Genomic DNA, 20893 nt, shown 5'->3' with positions numbered 1-20893 from the left:
CATTCGTGTTTGGTTATGTTGCTTCCCGTATGGAGTGAGCACACGTTGTTGAATATCGATATCTCGCTGATTGCATGTAACGCGCGCTCTCTGTCGGGTGCCGAGTTAACTACATTTGATGGTGTGCACTCTTTCGTGGCGTGTACTACGACGATAGTTACGCATTCAAGTGGCTCGCGTTCTGGTCACAGATTTTGTTTTTCTATTTAAAGTTGAAAAGTTTTTGTTGCTTGACTTAATAATTTAAATTGTTTGGCGTGCTCTTCTGTACTCCACTTTTTTTTTTAATAAACGTACTTTTCATGAATATGTTTTGTTTTTATGAATAACTTTAGCTAGCAAAATTTTTTTTTTCGCATAAACGTCGCACCTTTACGTTTCAAACTTGATTTTAGTATAAAATGTGGGACGATTATGCAGTAAAACATGGTATACTGTTGCACATTAAACAGAAAAAATTTGTAATTGTCCACTTAATACACGTGATTTTTCTTTAAAAAAGCGTAAGCTTTGTACACTTAAATATCAGTATGTTTCTTTGAATAGTAAGATATATTTTGTATTACACTTGCTCATGTGTATATTTATTTTATATATTATAGAAATCATGTTCAGAAGTTGCTGGTACGTATAAATGTAATGGGTGGCAGGGAATACCAAAAAGGGTGGCCACAGACCGGGATAACTGGGAAAAGTCAGGGAATTTAATACAAGTCCGGGAAAACCTGGAAAAGTGAGGGATTTTTTTGATGGTCAGGTAAATATTTGAGATAAGCTTGTTTCTACATTGTAATGATTTGTTCAATTGCCATTCGTTATAAAAATGTGAGTTAGCTTATCATGTTCAAAATTGTGTCTGCATATTACCATATTTACCCAATAATCCACGGACAAATTTGTATAAAATGAATGTTAAAAAGTACAGAGCGCTGCTTATTCAAAACTTGTCAACGCTGCAAGGCAACGCTGCATAACTCAAGTTTCTTCAAGCGCCAAGGTTGGTTAACCTTCTATTGCTTAATGGATCACAGACATCTTGCATGTGGTTTGAAAGTGCATATTTTTGTGAAAAAGATGCAGTGACTACTGAAGGTTTGTGATTTGTGATGATCTATGGTGGCTAAAAACACTAAAATGATTAAAATGGATGAGGAAACGGGAAATAATGTCATGGGAAGAAAGTCGGCGTATACGTGACTTGGAGGGAAAAAATAAGTTTGTGGCTGAAATTTTAATGGCGCTTCACTGCAATATACCAAACATCTTTGGTCGGTATGGTAGGTACTCTTTTTTTATTCATTACCATTTTTTCCTCGCTTTGAGGTTAACATTATAAAATTTACAGTTAACCCTTAAATAAAACATTTACTGCCTAATATGTGTAGGGATGTGTATTTTCAATTTACATTGTGAATTTTAATGGAAGTATTGAAACTTTTAATAGTATTCTTGTGGTAACAATCTATTGCTGAAAAAATAACTCGTAGACGTCTACAACGGTACAGAGAATGCTATATTATTGTTACAGAAAACCTTTAAAGCAATTTATAATTTGTAATGATTATGCAAGTCCTGAAAAAAATTAATAGAAAGTTGAAATATGTTTCTAAAGTCTGTTTTTAAGTTTGGTGCGAGGCTTATTAAAATCACATATTTTTGGTTATGGTCTAAGTATCATGGGTTTAAAGCTTATTCGATAGCATGGCTTAGGTCATCCTAAAGGAGAGCCATGTTTCTGCAAAAAATAAATTAAAAACTTCAAATTGCATTGTTTTTTTACTTCCGGGGATGTTTCACAATTTTTTTCAAGAGTGTGTTGTGATACAACTGGTGAGGCTAGGTTACATAATACAAATACTGTAATTGTGAAAATGGTCAGTTAATTTAGGTTAGCTGCATTAAAATCCTAAAATATTGTTTGAACAATTACATACTTAGGAATGACCACTATAATGTTGCTAACTTAAACTAACCAAACATTATTACTATGTTATAGTGTTTTTAATGAAGCTAACTATAATTTAAAAGTAAATCTAATGTAGGTAACCTAACCTAAATAACCCTCCGTATTTTTAATGTACCTAACCTAACATAACCACTCTTCAAAATTGTCAATTATTAGTAATCTACTTGTAGTATCACAATACCCTCTTAGATAATAATCGGAAAACATGTCACAAAGTAAAAAAGAAGTATTTTGGAATTTATATTATAATTTTTATAGAAAAGTGGCCTTCCTTTAGAATTATTGCGGCTTTTTTTGTTAAATTAATTGTCTGCCTTAATTCATTTGGTTTATATACTTCATTTCATAATGTTTTTATTCTCAGTGAGTTTTGTACATGGATAATAAACACCTAGAGATACATATTATCACATCTATATTGTCCTACCTGGAATAAAATTACGTTTCAATCTTTGTTTACTCATTTGTCTGTTGAATACTGTTGGGAAGTAAATTATTATATTAGTGATATTTCATGTGTTGGAGTTGCAGCCCTGCATTGTTTTTTAGTTGTCATCGATGTATAAAATTATGTGAGTGAGCTTTGTAAGTGAAGAAGTAAATAAACGAAGTGTCTTTGCTATGATGTAATTAGTTTCTTCCAACATGGGTTATGGGCCCAGGAACTGTAATTGAAAAAGAAATCGGAGACATTCGTGCGCGTACGCGAATATTTTAATTTTGTTTTGTTTGTTTTTCCGCAACTTAAGTATCATGGCGGCGAATGCATTGAACTTCGTTGAGAAATTAAAAGGGCGCGAGAACTACTGTTCTTGGAAATTCCACATGAGGGCCCTTTTAAAGCTGGATGACCACTGGGATGTCGTAAATGAGGGTATCACAGATGAAAACGAAAAACGAAAAGACGGTAAAGCACTAGCGAAGATATCGTTGCTGGTGGAAAAGGACCTAATCCACCACATTGAAAAATGCTGTACATCGAAAGAAGCTTGGGACACCATACAAACTTTGTTCGAGGACTCGGGACTGACTCGCAAGGTAGGGTTACTCAGACAACTGATCCTCACCCGGCTAGATAATTGCAGTTCTGTCGAAGAGTACGTCAATCAAATTATATCTACGGCACAGCGGCTCCAGGAAATTAAATTTGACATCTCAGACGAATGGATTGGCACGTTGTTGCTGGCAGGCCTACCGGACGAATACAAACCAATGATAATGGCATTAGAGAATTCTGGTACTCAGATTACCGCAGACACCATTAAAATCAAGCTTTTGCAGGATGTAAAATGTAGTGAAAGCAAACCAGGAGATTCAGCACTCTACAGTGGTCAACGAAATAAGACACATCCCGCCAGCAACAACAGGAACTACTTAAATGTAAACAAACCTGAAAGGAGATGGCCTCACACATTCCGATGTTATAATTGCAACAAGGTAGGACATTTTGCGGCTGAGTGCCGAAGCCAAACTAGAACTGGTGAAGGTAGAGGAAAACGGATGGAGGGAGAGGACCGAAGTGCATTTCTTGCATGCTTATTCTCTAATTCATCAAATGAATGTGAACGTTGGTATCTAGACTCATGTGCCTCAATGCACATCACCAAGTACAGACATTCTAAGGATTCAAATAAAAGTGAGCTGGAAATCTTCACTGCGAATGGTGAGACAATTAAAACAGAATCAGTGGGGAACATAAATATCAGTGTTTCAGTGTCTGGGAGAGACGATGTTGTTGAGGTTAGGGATGTGTTCTACTCACCAAACATTACCACTAACCTTCTCTCTGTCAACAAAATTGTACAGAAGGGCAACAAGGTCATTTTTGATGGTGATGGTGGAAAAATCTACAACAGCGAGGACAAGCTTATTGCCACAGCAACAGAACATGGAGGAGTTTACCAGCTTGATACACCAACTAATCACTGGGCCTGTGTCATCACCTCACAACAGGATTTATGGCATAGGCGATTAGGTCACCTAAACAGGAAAGATATGGCTTCACTAAAGTGTATGGCCATCGGTGTCGAGAGTGTTGAATACAGTGCAAAACCCTGTGAAGTGTGCATTTTAGGGAAGCACAGTCGACAGCTCTTCAAAAGAAGTGAATATCGGTCTAAGGAACCACTTGAATTGATTCACACGGACTTGTGCGGACCGATGGAAACCACTTCCCTTGGAGGCAACAGGTACTTCTTTATCTTAGTGGACGACTATTCCAGGTACACCCATGTCTACGTCTTAAAGTCCAAGGATCAAGTGCCTGACTTTTTCAGAGAGTACTGTGCGTTGGTAGAGAACCAGCTCAACAGGAAGATAAAAATGCTGCGATCAGACAACGGGACGGAGTACGTGAATTATAAAATGTCACAATACCTAAAAGAGAAAGGCATAAGGCACCAAAGGACTGTCATCTATACACCTCAACAGAACGGAGTGGGAGAACGGTCAATTAGAAAGACAGTCGATAAGGCTAGGTGTTTATTACAAGATGCTCACCTCCCTAAAGAATACTGGGCAGAAGCTGTTACAACAGCGGTATACTTGAATAATAGAAGTCCCACCAAAGCCCTCCAAGGCCAAACCCCGTATGAAGCTTGGTACTCGAAGAAACCAAACCTGAGCCATCTGAAGTTGTTTGGGTGTGAAGCCATGGTTCAAGTACCCAAAGAAAAGAGAAAAAAATGGGACGCCCGTTCTGAGAAGATGAAATTCGTGGGATATAGTGAAGACACAAAGGGATATCGCTTGATAAACCCTACCACCAAAGCAATAACTGTCAGCCGTGATGTAATTTTTCTGGAAGGCAAAATGCTTAGCCAGAGCAACCCTTTAGTCATGAGTCCACCAGAAAGAAGTCACACGCAAGACAGCCCTAACAAGGATGTTTTAACAATGCCCCTGACTGATCTTCCAAACGAGAGTTGTGAGGTAGATGGTACTAGTGAGGATCAAGAAACTCATGACAGCCGTGATCCCAATGAAGACATGTCCGACAGTGCCGAAGAACCTTTCTATGGTTTTTCTGATAAGGAACCTTTGGAACAGGAACTCCACCTACGACGGTCTACACGCCTCCGAAAAACTAAAAGTGACAAGGACTTTGTATCATACTTTGCTTCAGGTAAAGATGAGCCCTTGACTCCAAGGGAAGCTCTGGAGAGTCCACAGGCTTCGAAGTGGAAAGCAGCAATGGACGAAGAGTTGAAATCTTTTTCATGCAATGAAACATATGAGTGGACTGATTTACCAAAAGGGAGAGTACCTTTGAAAACCAAGTGGGTATTCAAGCTTAAGAACTCCTCCTCAGATCAGCCAAATTACAAAGCTCGCTTGGTCGTCAAAGGATGTAGCCAAAGGCCAGGTATAGATTACGAAGATGTGTTCTCCCCAGTTGTCAAATACTCCTCACTCAGGTACCTGTTTTCCCTAGCCACGAAAGACGATCTCAATATTGCACACATGGATGTCAAGGCAGCTTACCTACATGGTTTCCTCGAAGAAGAGATTTATGTACAACCACCCGATGAAATTGGAGAAAAGCCAAACAACAAAGTCTGGCGACTGAGGAGGGCCATGTATGGCCTAAAGCAGAGTGGTAGGTGTTGGAATCAACGCCTCCATGAAGTTCTCATCGAAATGGGTCTTAACCAATCAAAAGCAGACCCTTGCATCTACTTCACACATCAAGGCGAGAGTGTTATTGTTGTCGCTATATATGTTGATGACCTCCTGTTCTCCAACGACGAAAATCTTAAAAACATGGTTAAGTCAAGCCTTGAAATGAAGTTCAACATGAAGGACCTAGGGGAAGCCAAATATTGCCTCGGGATGTCCATCACCAGGGATCGTGTCTCTGGCAAGTTATGGATTGATCAACGCCCCTATATCGACGAGATCCTTGTACGCTTCAAAATGTCTGACAGTAAGCCCGTCGCAACTCCCATGGATTTAGGTGTGAAACTTCAGGGAACTCCGAGAAATACAACAGAATTTAGTGAAGGTGATGAGTGCTATGAAGAAAGCGAGAAAGATGACACAGAGGTTCCTTTTCAGCAGGCGGTTGGTAGTTTGTTGTATTTGTGTCAGATATCTAGGCCCGACATTGCACAAGCTGTAAATTGCGTCAGTCAGTTCAACAGTAATCCAATGATGTGTCATTGGGTTGCCGTTAAACGCATCCTCAGGTACCTGAATGGTACAAAGAATCTGAAACTGCAATATGACAGGAACTCTGACCCGGAAATGATTGCTTTCAGTGATGCAGACTGGGGCAGCGAAAATAACAGGAGGCACTCAGTAACAGGTTGTAGTTCTAAATTCATGGGGGGTCTAATCTCCTGGCACAGCAAGAAACAAAGAACGGTGGCACTGAGCACGGTGGAAGCAGAATATATAGCACTCAGTTTCACTGTCCAAGAGGTTCTGTGGCTTAGGGAATTGATAAAAGAATTGCAGCCTCAGGAGGTTGGACCATCCATCATATATTGTGATAACAGAGGGGCCATTTGTCTGTCAAAAAACAGAGTCGTGAGTCAGAGGTCTAAGCACATTGACATACGTTACCATTTCCTGAGAGAACATGTCCAGCAAAAGTCCATCCAAGTATGTTATTTACCTACTGAACAAATGGTATCGGACATGCTGACAAAACCTTTGTCAAAGGAGAAACATTGCAAATTTTTGATTGAAATGGGTCTTGTCTAGTGCATTGTACCTTATGATACACATATATGATACATATATATGAATGTATGTATGTATATATATATATATATATATATATATATATATATATATATATATATATATATATATATATATATATATATATATATATGTGTGTGTGTGTGTGTGTGTGTGTGTGTGTGTGTGTGTGTGTGTGTGTGTGTGTGTGTGTGTGTGTGTGTGTGTGTATATATGCACACATATAACTATTAATAATTTAAAGGGAAGTGTTGGGAAGTAAATTATTATATTAGTGATATTTCATGTGTTGGAGTTGCAGCCCTGCATTGTTTTTTAGTTGTCATCGATGTATAAAATTATGTGAGTGAGCTTTGTAAGTGAAGAAGTAAATAAACGAAGTGTCTTTGCTATGATGTAATTAGTTTCTTCCAACAAATACTCACTTAAAAAAAAAAGAATGATCATTAATTTTTAAAAGTGAATTAGCGTAACAGTGCAAAATCAGGGTCAGGGAATTTCATTGTAGATTTTAAGCTTTCAAGGAATATTTTTCCTATTATTTTTAACTTTGAAGGTTATGGAATGTGCATTGTAACATTTTAATCCAGTAGTATAGTATGATTGCAATCAGCCGAAATTTTCTGTATGATTAGTATTGTACAATTACTGCACACTTATTTTATTAATATACACTTTAATCGTGGTTGCTACAGGACTCGAAAACCAGGTAAAGTCAGGGAATTTGAAATGGTAAGAGAATAGCGGGAAAAGTCAAGAAAATCACAGCATATTTCTGGAATTTCTTCTTGTACTAACAAAAGTAAAATGGCAAATACAGCTTTTGTTGATGTTTAGGCACCTCAAAAAGTTCAGAAATGTTAATATCATGAATTTCAGTTGATTTTCCTTTTTTTCGTGAATTATCGTGCTTTTATTCAAGGAAGAAAATATTTACAAATACAGTATTTACATACAAGTTCGATAGCCTTCACTCAATAGTTTCAGGAGAATCAATAGTAATCATGTGCAAACATGTATTTCAATCTCAAACTGCGTTAATTTGACTAAGCTGCCATTTATTTTGATCAGCGTTTATCGTCAATAAATAATCCAACGAGGAATTTATTTACATTAATTCTGGAGATTACTGGCTTCTGAGGATTAATAGAGATAAAGTTACGAAGAGTTGTTAAAAATAACAGAATAATTTTATCATTTGTGATAAAATTTAAATTAATATATATTTTTTTGGTGGTAAGTATATCAAGACCAAAGTGTTTTTAAGGTAAATATATTTGTGATTTCTGCTATGTTCGAATAGACTGGATGCATAGGTATGGATTATGTGTTCATATTAAACAAAATATATAAAACAGGAAACCAGACTGCACATGTTTTAATGCCGATGGGAAAAACAAATAGCATCAGAAATCATTTATAAATTCAAAACTAAAAAATTCTGAGGAAAAATAACAAGATGTGCTATGAAGTATGGCATGATCATAATCAGGAAATCTGCAAGGGTATCAGTACAAAGTGTGAGACACTTAAAACTAGCTTTAAAAATCAGGTAACCTCAACTTGTGAAACTAGCAACATCAAGTAAACAATAATAAATAATAATAGTTTATATTATTTGTAATTTAAATTAAATTACATAATTGGTTATACTAGTTATTCTATTAAGTGGTTCCTACTTCAGTTCTGTTAGTTTTTTATTATGACATCAAATTTTAGGTCTGTTAGTTGTAATTGGTAAGTCGTAACTAATCTTTCAAATGCATATTTATTATTTTTACTGTAGCTAAGCTAGCCTAACCAACTGTCTTCACTATTTTAAATGCAGCCAACACAATAACTTATGTACCTACAGTAAATGTTCACTTATCTGTGGATGAACATTCCTGAAAACTTGAGACTATAAAACCAATTGTAAACAAAAAACTTTTCATTTAAATGCTTCATTTCTTCAATCCCACAGGCATACTTGCTAAAAGTTGTTGGGATTGAATGTGTGTTAAAATGCTTCTAAATTATTTCACATTCAGGACATCTTCAAAGACTACTTTGCACAAACAGTGTACAGAACTGCCTTTATACTATGTACTTGGATAAACTTAAATTTCACTATTTTTCCTTATATTTGGATGATTATTTTTTGTTTTTCTGACTAATAGTATGTAATATATGTATCTGCATACACGTTGGAAACTAAATTAGTGCAGATGGATGATGATGGCAATGAAAAAACTGAACTTTAAAAACCCCTGAGAGAAATTACACCGTTACTGAGAGAGAAACTCTGGCAATTATGTGCTCATTACAGAAATTTAGAGATTTACTACTGGGTGAACACATTAAAACTTTTGACCGACCACCAAGCCTTAATGTGTTTGAAGACAGGGGAAATTTTTGGTAGTAGGTTAACAAGATACTCATGCAAGAATTTGACATCTAAATATGTCATATCAATGGCAAGGAAAATTTTGTACAGAGTGCCAGCCAGACCTTACTTCAGATAGACTATTATACGAGTCTCAGACAAAATAATTTCTAGTAGCAAATATGCTTTCAGACCAGTTTAAAAATAGCAGCGTTTTTACAAATATTTTTAAGGATCTGAGAAAACTACAATCTGAGGATGAGTTTTGTCAAAAATTAGTGACCAAATTAAAGAATACTGATCCAAAACAAAAAATTATGTTTGAAGTATTGTATTTCGGCTGACAATATTGTATTTTTGCAAAGTAATATGAATGTTCAAAGATTTGTGGAAACCAGTTATTCCGTAAACAGTAAGAACAGAACTTGTTTTGGAAGCTTATGAAATTTGGGGCCATATAGGGTCCAAGAAACTCGGCAACTTTAAGTAGGCAATTTTTATGGCCAAATTTGCCAAAAACGGTTGCGTCCATTACCGTTGCTTGCGATTTGTGCCGTTAATCAAAGTACGTACACAAAAAGTTAATAGGTAAATTTTAATCTATTATTCCAAGGGAACCTTTGCGACTTGTCTCTATGGAATTATTTGTACCGTTAGCTAGCTCAATAGCAGGAATGCAGTATATTTTTGTTATGATGGACATATTTTCCAAATTCGTCCAATTATATCCGATTGTAAACGTGCCACAGGCAAATGTATCAGAAAGTGAAACAATTCGTTAAAGAAATTGGCCAGCCTGTCATGATTCTTTTGGACAGGAGATCGCAGTTCACTGGGAAAGTTTGGCAAGAAGAACTAAGAAGATTAAATATTATTCCTACCACGTCACCTATAAAACACCCACAAGGTAATCCAGTGGAACGACTAATGAGAATACTTAGACATGTGCTACGTACCTTTTGCCACAATTCACAAAGAAGTTGAAGGAACACGATACCTTTTATTGAATGGATTCACATTCACACTGTTCACGATTCTACAGGTTAAACTCCCTATGAAATATTAAGAGGAAATAGGTCAACTTCGATTCCCGCAGATTTATTACCTAAACCGGGATATTGAACTGACTTGAGGAACAACAAGATTTTAAAAAATATTAAAAGAAATAGAATAGTTGGTTAAAGCACGATTGATAGTTTTGGCTGACATTAGAAAAAGGCGCCAAAAAACTGTTTTTAAAATGAATTTGTCGTGCGGAGAGCTAGTATTGAAAAAAAGTATCCTATTAGTCAATTTTAGGAGTGTGTGACTAAACTGTTATTTTTATTATATGATGGCCCATATGCAGTAATTAAAAGAGTGAAGGAAAACTGTTACGAATGATCTGAAATTGAGACGGCACAAGTAATAGGCAACTATAACATTACGTAGTTGAGGAGATATGACACTTTCCTGAATATAGTACTGTATGACTACATGAAGTAGTAATTTTGTTTGAAACTATTGGTTTAATTTCTTACAAGTCATGATTTTGGAAGGGTAGGATAGATATGTTTGATGATTTTGAATTAATTAACATTTTGTTTTATTTAATTGATGATTAATTTAGCGTACTGTATTTATCTTAATTTTAATGTGTGTATTATGTGAAAGTTATATTGAGATTATTTTAAGACTTTTGTTCTCAGCTGATAAGTTATTGATAAGGTTGTTTATAACTATCATTTAAGAGCTAAGTACTTTTGTAACTACTATGTATATGGCCATAATTTAAACAAACCCTACACAATACTAGCACATAAAAATTCTTACGATGTATATAGTGCACTATATTAATTAAAGGGAACATTTTAATTATCAAACACAGAAAAAATACTTACATGCATAAAGTGGACAAAACTCACAAAAGGGAACATTAGATCACCACCGTCCAGGAAAACCCCTACAAGCATGCAGTACATGTAATGATCAAAATGGAATACCATGTTGTATCTATCGGGGCAGAAAATTGGATGTAAACAAATTTACATAAACATAAACACTACTATCAGCAAGCTACCGACTGTGATAACAAATAAAATACTTTGCTCTCATCTCTTTTTCGATCGTTTCTCCCCTTCTACAAATTTTGTGTGGGCTTGGTAACTCTAAAATTGGCGTATAAATACCCTAAACCCCCTCTTCTCCCCTCATAATGCCCCATCAAATGCCCTACGAAACCACGTTCAAGGTACGACTAAAAACTTTGAGAATGTTGCTCCCTAGTCTGTGTTAACCTGGCTATACAGGCAACATAGGCGTGCCCAGACATTTCCATTAGGGGGGGCCCTGCTAAATTTTTAAATCAGAAGCTGAATTTAGAATGTTAAATAGCCTAAATACATTCACTCATTGCCGTGTTTATATGTTTGTGCAGTATCAACGAGATATGTTTACTAGTTAATATTTATATCCGTATAATTTTAACAATCTTGGAAATATGTTTTTTTTTTTCCATAGACAATGTTTAAAGGGTTCTTACACATTTCCCCCCCTCGAATTTTCCAATAGCTTGGTCCAGATCTACCTTGAAATGAACTTCTTTTTAGTGAATGCAAACACAGCAATTCAGACAACAGAACTTTAACAAACCTCTTAAAATATTTATTTTTTTTGCTTGGCCATTTTAAGGGACCTCGTGTTTTAAATAAACTAAGGCGGCTGTATTTCCAGAACGATAAAATGTTTAAAAATATTGTTAATTAGCACGCTGCAACACTGAAAAACAGTTTGAGTGTCACAGTGCCAGGAATATATGAATATTAACGAACGCAATAGAGAAAATGCCGATCTGAGTGATTACATTAGGGGGGGGGGGGGGGCGGCCATGGCCCACCTGGCCCCCCCTGTAGGCACGCCTATGACAGGCAACCATTGATATTGGTAAAGACTTCCGGTTATACTTATTTCCCCAACTCTTCACGTGTCAGAGTGGTACCTTAGCCATGTGTTTAACTAGTTAACACAGCACCGGGTGTACAAAGTCCATAATGTTTATTAACAGGACATGGTTCTTCTGCACAGCTTGTTCAGGAGAGAGTTAATTTTCTTTCTACATCTAAATGCAATAACTGTCATATATACATACCATTTATAGTGTTCATGGTTATTAATTTGACCTTACAAACGATCACGGATCATGGTCATGGATTTTGCGCCGTAGTTTGTTCGTCGTCACTTGAGCTCAATGATGTCGGCAGTCCTGTGCTGGGTTTGTTATTTCTGTTCCCTTTTTTTACTTCGTTTTATGTTCTGGTCAAACACTTTTTTTCCGTTGATGATCGGAATGGAGCGTAGGCAGGCATCCTACGTCATGAATATCATTCAAATGCTTGTGCCCCATGTCAGGCCGCGAGCGGTGGTGTCTGAGCAGCGAGGGCGTGCGTGTGGTGTTGCAGGACTCGGCAGCTGGGGAGACGCTCAGCGGTGGAGCCGACCACTCGGCGGGGAGCCCCGCTGGCCCCACCCCGGTCGGCAGCACAGCCGGTGAGCAGCTCCCGTTGCAGCTGTGTCATGATCATGATGGTCCTTACGTGATTAGTGGCTGGTTACACTGGCTGTGATAAGCCAGCGCTGGGCTTAATAGCTGGGTACAATGGTTATACGGATAGGTCAATTAAAATTTTTCTGATTTGCGAGCACATGTTGTTGTTGTTGGCTGGCCCGGGCCGGGCACGGAGAGCGACGCGAGGAGGGCTGTATGTGCGCAGGCGCGGAGCTGGGCGGGCTGCTGGCGAGGGAGGCGCGCGCGCGCCTGGACCTGGTGGAGCTGCAGTGCTCGTGGATGGCGCGCGAGCTGGAGTGTGCGTGGGCACGGAGAGCGACGCGAGGAGGGCTGTATGTGCGCAGGCGCGGAGCTGGGCGGGCTGCTGGCGAGGGAGGCGCGTGCGCGGCTGGACCTGGTGGAGCTGCAGCGCTCGTGGATGGCGCGCGAGCACGCCCTGCGCGTGCGCGAGCTGGAGCTGTGCGTGGGCACGGAGAAGGCGCGGGCGGAGCGCGAGGCGGCCGAGTGGTCGCTGTGCATGCGCAGCCGCGACCAGAAGCTGGCCAACCTGCGGCTGGGCAACGACATCCTGCGCGAGGAGCTGCGCTTGCTGCACCACTGACTGCTACTCAGTCACTGATGCCTGGAGACCTGCACATACCCTTGTACACTCGGGAAAATAACGCAAGTTCGTTGGCTGCCGACTTGTGAGTCGTCTCAGCTGGTTTGTCTGCGATTCCATCCTTCTTTGGTTGAGGGTTTATAACTGGTTGAGATCCGTCCAGGTGAACAGTAAACCAATAGCAAAATTATCTAAGAGGTATATGTGTTTGAATTCAAGCCTACTGCCGAAAGAATCCGCGAATTTTGCAAGTCTCTACTAATGTATAGAGACCTGAAAAATTGCGGATTCATTTCATGTCATGCTACAATTGAAATAATTATACCTGAGTGCTGTTTCTGCCATTGGTTAAAAGTTAAATGAGGGCCAATTAGAGACCCTCACTCATAGAAGTGTCGAATCACAGGCTGCCCAGTCGAGACGACTCACAAGTCAACAGCCAATCAACAGTTGGCATTTGCCCGAGTGTGTAGAGGATAGTGGAGTCTATCCATGGAGGTCATTGAACCCGCAAATTTTTTCCAGTCTCTACTAATATATACGTTATACATAAGTACCGTATTTACTCGCATATAGGTCGCGGCAATTTTACCAGATTTGATGGGAAAAAAATGAAGTGTGACCGATATGTGAAGAAAATTTTTTAAAAATTTTTGAGGAATTTTTTTTGCAATATTTTGCTTTAAAATGCGAAAAAGAAGTTTATATAGGTATAGGCAAATTGATTTACAATGTACACATACAGCGAAACCCCTTATTTACGTTACCGTTATTTACGTTTTCCCGTTATTTGCACTATATTCTTCAGGTCCCGTTTGGTTCCCATTTAGTCCAATACAATACTTTCACGCAAATTACGACTTAAAAATCGAATTCATCCCGCTATTTACGTCACGTAACAACCATAAACAACCAGAAAATACCGTGGATACTTTAAGAGTAGATAAGATTAGCTAGTAGGCCTAAAAACACTAAAAACATAGTGAAAAACGTAACGTTTATAGTCAGCAATGAACATTTTAAATCGCAAAATATATATATTTTATAACATGAAAAGTTGCTCTTATTTCTAAACATGTAATAATTTAAGCCTAGGCGTGTAAAAGTCCGAGTAATTATAGCAGGAGACAATCTAAAATGCACGAGGGAAAAACGTAAACTCACGAATGTATGAACGTGGCTGATTGTTAATTTCTGATACTGTATTTATGTCATAACTTAGCCGAAATACTGGTACGAGACAAACTTCACAAGATAAAATGAGCGGAGTCTTGGTAACTGTTTTATACATATTTTATAATTTCGGAAGTATTGTACAGTTGACGCATGTTTTTTAAACTAACAATTTATTTCTGGGGATCGTAATTAATTAATTATTGGTATCAAGACATCAAGATGGACGTAAACTTGAACATGTCACGGCAGCGAGAAAACTGGTGCGTATACCAGTAAACTGGTATTAGAACTGGACAAAACCGGTACACGGGAGGTGGAGCTTATATTTTTTTCTGCTAAGCTCGTACCTATTGGCTGGCTGCTGATGCAACGGTCACGAGTCTGGGCGGAGCGTTGAGTGAGTTATACTGCGCATGCGCAGCTCAGTGAACAAAGAGAGCCAGCAGGCGCGCCGTAAGAGCAGCTGATCGAGTACAATGACCTTAAATACCAAATTCAAGACCTCAAATTATGGGTGCGACCTGTCTGCGATGGCGACTTATATGCGAGTAAATACGGTATCTACTATATGATGTCTGAAGCTGGAACTGGTTCCCGTTTGTGGAGCGTGGAGCCAATTTACAACTGACCGCCCTAACATCACTGTGCGAGTCACCAGAGTGAGCGAGTGATTGCACTCGGTGTTGTTGACACACCTTCCAGGACGGTGTTACCAGTGCGAGGAGGTGGCAACCACCCGGCTGTGACTACGAGTGTGCGACCGAGTGGCAACGCAGCTGCCTCAAGTCCCATCATGCATTTATAGGACTGTCTCAGACTGAAGAGACTGTGTTCGTGTGAGTGATGTCTCAGACTGAAAGATTGTGTGAGTGTGAGTGAAATATTTATTAGACGGGAAGAACTTAACTGAAGGAAAAGGATTGATATTAAATTATCTTTACGGATTAAGCAGGTGATTGGTATTTATAGAGATGCTAGAACAGGTCTCTCTTTGTGTCAGATCTCATTTCCAAATAGTATCTGCATGAGTTAATATATTATTACAAACTATTTTTATATGTTTTTTTTTTTTAAATTTAATTTTTGATAGGGATAAATTTTATATAAAAAAAATTATACTATTCTATCAATTTAAGTTTATGCTTGACTACAATTTACAATTGCTTATGGTTATGAATCTCAATTGACTGTAGTTTTTGTAAATATGTTTTTCTGTGCTCATTGTTCCAGTATTTGTACTTTACAAGTTGTATTATGGCACCATGAATGAAAAAAGTTAAATCCATAATCTTGCAATTCTTAAAATTCTATAAATATTACTGTAATATTGTTTGTAAAGATTACTTTCTCTAAACATTTGTAATTAAAGGTAGTAAAATAATGTGAATAGAAGCAGCAGGGTGAATAGAAAAATCTTTTTTTCGTAGAATTGTTACATACAAAAATCTTTAATGAAAATCTCTTACATAATGATGTTAGAAAATAGCTTAGGAAAAAAAAATAGTTAAAGAATCAATTATATAAAAAAAATTGGTTTGTCTGTAAAGTCGGTTTACGGACGATAGTTTAACGTGACGTCATAACAAAACATTGATGAAATGATTGATCCAGAAGAAAATGAAATATCCAATTTGGCCTGAGACTGAGCCGTAGTAGGTTTTTGCAACCAAACCATTTAGGCATTAAAAATATGTTATTCTTTGAGGAAGTTATTTTTTTTTAAATTTTTCTATCTTTTGTATGATAAAATCTACCTCTGCATACTTTTATGAATAAATAGAATCATTTTTATTGAATTATCACTATTTTGTATGGATACAAAGAAGGAGTGAAATGAAATCTACAATTTAATTGATAAATTTACTTTTATTTGCATTCATTAATTCAAATATGTTTATTACTTTTGTAGTGTCGTGTGTGCCGTATTTATTTTTACAAGTACAAAAATGAAGGTATAGCGGCGGCGATTCGATCCGTCAATCTTTGGATTGGTAGTCAACGATGCTAACCGCACGGCCACGAGGCCATATTGGTAGAGAGGGTGAAAAATCGTAAAAACGATATAGCCGCGAATTAATGTGACTCGTTAATTACTTGCGATTAAATGCGAAAATCCCATATTCCTGCGAATTGACACTAAAACGTCTCATAAACACTTTGCCGGGCAAAACTAACATTAAAAATACATTTTACGATAATTTTTCACGGAAAATTTGACATTTTAAATGTTAGTTTTTCATGTACATGTAATCAAACCCTAATATTTACTCTAAAAACAAACCACGCCACCATGTTGCCAAAGAATTGCTGCCAACACTTTTTTCGGCATTGTCAACAACTTTACAAACAATACGAGAGAAATAAAATATGGCCGCGGTATATTCTCTCTATGAAATTATTGAAGTTACTGCGTACGAGATACGAGTAGTGTCGTTGAATCTCGTAGGAAACGGTACTACGTGGTTCGATATATCAATTGACGATTCTCGATGTATTTCCGTAGCGCCATTTGCTACAGTACACATGCGGTGTAGTAAACCTTTGCTTTGTTTTTACAGTTGGTTTTTACGCTGTTTGTAAACAAAGTGTAGTTTGTGCGGGGTTTTTTGATATAAAGTGCTCAAATTTTACCATTCAGTAATTGTTTTTATTTGTTTATTATAATATGAAGCGGACCAAGTCCGTTTCCGTACATTCGCGCGCATCGGAATATAAGGGCCATCATTTTTATGTTAGCGATACAAATATTTTGATGTGCAAGCCGTGCAACCTTCGCATCAACTGGGAGAAAAAGGATACGTCGGAGAAACATATTAAAACATCGGGTCACATTGACAGACTCAAGCAATTTTCTGAGCAAGATGACAGGAAACGACAGGCAACATTACCAACCACACTGCATAACCAAAAAAAAGCAAAAATTGAGAAAGATGAATTTATTGAAGAGACTGTGAAAATGTTTCTAAAGGCTAATATTCCTCTTAGAAAAATCAATGATCCAGCTGTAAGGGAATACATCAACAAGTACATTCCTGGTTCTGGGGACATACCCCAAGCATCTACACTGAGAAAAAATTATGTCCTAGGATTGGTGAAGCAATACAAGAGGAAATAAAGGAAGCATTGCAAAACAAAAAAGTTGTTGTTGTGGCGGATGAAACTACAGAAAGTTTAGGTAGATGTGTATTTGCAGTGCTTTTTCACACAGTGTCTGCAACAGCAGTGCAAGAAGTGTATTTGGCCAGTTGCCCATTTTTAAATAATTCAAACGGCACAACATGCAGTCAGGCTATACTGGAGACTCTAAATAAGTACAACATTTCTTATGACAATGTAGTGGGTCTTGTATCTTATTCAGCCAGATACATGGGAACTTGTTTTGCTGCTTTAAGGATGATTCTTGGTGAAAATCTTATTCACTTTCAGTGCTGGGCACATAAAATTAGTCTGGTTGGTGACTGTTACCTCAAAGAGTTTCAGGAACTTAATACATTGGTTGTAAAAATGAAAATTGCTTTTCTTCATTCAAGAAAAATAAAGCATGCATATATTACATATTTAGATCATCACCATCCTGAATTACCTGCAATCTTGTTTCCAGCACCTGTACTAACAAGGTGAAATTCATGGTTTACTTCGGTAGAATACTTGGCTCAGTATATACAGCAACTTGTGAGCTTCTTCTTCTACAGTAGCAGTGCCTATATTGTTGAAATGTTTGAGGATCAGTACTTGAGCCAGAAGCTCAAAGTACAATTAAAATTTGTGAGTGAAACATGTGGTACAATGAAAGCTCTTTTCACTAACTTGGAAGGTTCAGCATACCCTTATGCTCACAAGTTGTGGGATGAGTTGGTTACGTTGCAAAACAGTCTGCAGCGTTATGCTGATGGTGCTTTCCCACAAGGTACGCTCAAGCTTTTGAATGAGTATTCAAACATGACTAAGAAGGAAGAAGTTAAGGTACAGATCAAGTCATGCATGCAAAGATGCCTTCAGACATTGGCAAACCACATGGGTGGCACAGAAGCCAATCGGTTTTATCAAGGGGTAGGTGCTCTTCAATCCTGCTACAGCCGGCCAAAGACTACAAGTTGACATGCAAAAAGCTGAACAACATATAAAACGACTCACATTTGTGTCTGGCATAAATACAGACACTTTTTCTGAGGGCTACTGCTACTTTCACAAGCAGCTGTCATCTAATCTGAGAGAAGGATGTGAAGTCGACATAGTTAGGTTACTACTTGCTGTGAAGATCAAGTATCCTGAATTCTCAGAAGCAGCACTACGCAGCATATGGGCACCAGTAAGCAGTGTCGAAGCTGAAAGGTTCTTCAGCAAATATAACTTGATTGTGATGGATAGGAGAAACAGTATGAGTGAACAGACTGTAGAGACCTGTTGTATGCTTTCTTTCAATTCCATTGACAACTCTTAATTTAGTCTGAAAAAAATTTTTTTTGGAGTTGTGCTGCAATGTACACACAGTTTATTATCATAATTGACTGAAGGAAAAACTTATAATGGTTTATGTTGCTGTGTCCCAATTATTTTCCTTTCCATAAAAAATGGATAAAAACACTTCCGTGTTGTGTTTGTGTGCCAATTACGTTGATTTTTTTATTTAATTAAATTAAATTTGTTTTAGTTGTATGTCCAGTTTTCTTTTTTTTCATAGATTAGTTAGAGCTTAAAAAATTCTATAATATTGGTAATAAATGCTATAAAAATGCTACAAGTAAATATTTAGATGCTATAAATGACCAGAATAAATGCTATTTTTCACCCTCTCTACATATTGGAAATAACAGTTTCAGATGTATATATTGACGTTGACCGGGGCTACGCCCTCCCTTAGCCCGATGTGCCACGTCACGCCGCAACTGACCCCCTCTCCTCCCACCACCACCCTATATACAAACCTCCCGCCCCGTGCGTGCGTGCGTGCGTGCGTGCGGGGCGCCCGGCAAGAGGCGGTGCTAGAGTCGGTGTGACGACCCCTTTCTTTTATTAAAATAAACATAATGTTTAAACCTTTTTATGTAATAAAATATCCCTAATTGTTACGCCTCAAGTTTTAGTAATTAAGGACGGCGCAGCGCCCCATGCGGGCATCCGCAGAACTACCCGCCAATAGTTTTTAACCTTTAATAAGAAATAACACCATAACTAAAGGTTGTTAATTATAAATAGGTGTAGGTACTTAAATTGTTTGCTTTTTAAATAATAATTGTTTGATTAAGTATGTTACCGGACGGCTACCTGGTAACATAACGGGAACATAACGCTTCCCGGCGGCCATGATGCCCTGGTCTCGTCACACTGTTTCTGTTCGCCGCCTGGAGTAGGAGCAGCCCGTGCACCTCGTCGACTTCATCTCTTTTGTTCACTGATCCATTAGTTTCCGTCGCATCTTTAAATAAATCTAAACCCTTGTAACTTCTTCGAGGCCTGCTCCAGGTGGTAGACTCTTTTGCCTAAATATTTGTTTTCCGTTTACGGATATTTCGTACGCGTAATACGTGATTGACTCTCGAGGCCAGGCCACGCGGTGACCTGGTCAGCCTATAAACTGGTTATCACCAGCAACGGTGTTTTTAGTACTTTAAGTAAAACTCTTTTAACATTTTTGTAACTTGCCGTTAAATAATTCGCCTGTGCAAGTACGCTGGTAATAAAATCACTAACTCAGAATGTGTGGTTCAGTGGTCACGTGTATAATTCCCTGAGTTCCGAGGCGTGTGGGACGCCTCAAGAGCCCACGAACACGACGCACGAGGGGGGAGATTAGCCTAGCCCCACATGGGTCACGTCACGACCCTGAGCCGAGAGTTCGTAGCCGGGTCCACGTGCCCTTCCACGTGGTGGCGCCAAAATTACTCCTTTTCGTCCATCCGAACCCCCCCCCCCCCCCCCCCCCCCACCTTCTCCCCCAACGACAAGTGGCGCCCAACATGAGGCTAGGCAACGATCCACGAAAACATAATGTGTGAGTTGTGCGGTTGTGCTAAGGAACGCATGGAATAACAACCATTGTGCACGCGGACTGCCTAACGGTACTCCGGCCGGCCGGCCAGCCGACCGACCACGTGATCGCCATGTGCGGGCTTCCGGGAATTCTACCGCGAGACGACAGGAAACTTCATACAGGTATTGTGCGTTACATCTGCACTTGCAACCATGTCAGAGTTCAAGGGACTTACCGCCGGGGCGAAACCCCTTCTGGACTTAAGCGAGATGTACTGCGTGAAGTGCACACGGCCACGTCACGTGGGCGGGCTTACAGGCGCCACATGGTCAGACACTTGGGTTTGCCTGGGATCATGCGAACTATGCACGGACACTTTCGCACCCAGAACAGTCCTGGTCCTGGTCGAGTTTTTAAGATGTACGGAACCTAACTGCACGGGAAAGTCACAAGAAGGTGGATGGTGCATGAACTGCCGGGCGTTCAAACACATACAGTGCGCTGGCGACGCGAAACACGCAACCTTCAAGGACGGGTGGTACCTCTGTACCAGATGCAGTGAC

At 38.7% G+C, this 20893-nt stretch overlaps 1 protein-coding gene across 1 annotated transcript in view; it reads left to right on the top strand.

Moving 5' to 3' along the window:
- LOC134540439 (heat shock factor protein-like) overlaps positions 1-16996 on the top strand; it is a 58218-nt gene extending 41222 nt beyond the window's left edge. Inside the window, exons 6-7 of the mRNA XM_063383189.1 lie at positions 12476-12563; positions 12927-16996. Coding sequence (XP_063239259.1) covers positions 12476-12563; positions 12927-13183 — 345 coding nt within the window. The 3' untranslated portion in view covers positions 13184-16996. The remainder of the gene's footprint in view (positions 1-12475; positions 12564-12926) is intronic.
- Positions 16997-20893: the final 3897 nt, after the last annotated feature.

This window comes from Bacillus rossius, chromosome 16, assembly GCF_032445375.1.
Source record: "Bacillus rossius redtenbacheri isolate Brsri chromosome 16, Brsri_v3, whole genome shotgun sequence".
In the NCBI taxonomy this organism is placed as follows: domain Eukaryota; kingdom Metazoa; phylum Arthropoda; class Insecta; order Phasmatodea; family Bacillidae; genus Bacillus; species Bacillus rossius.
The sequence above is the reverse complement of the archived record's forward strand: the minus strand, read 5'-3'. Positions and strand labels throughout refer to the sequence as shown.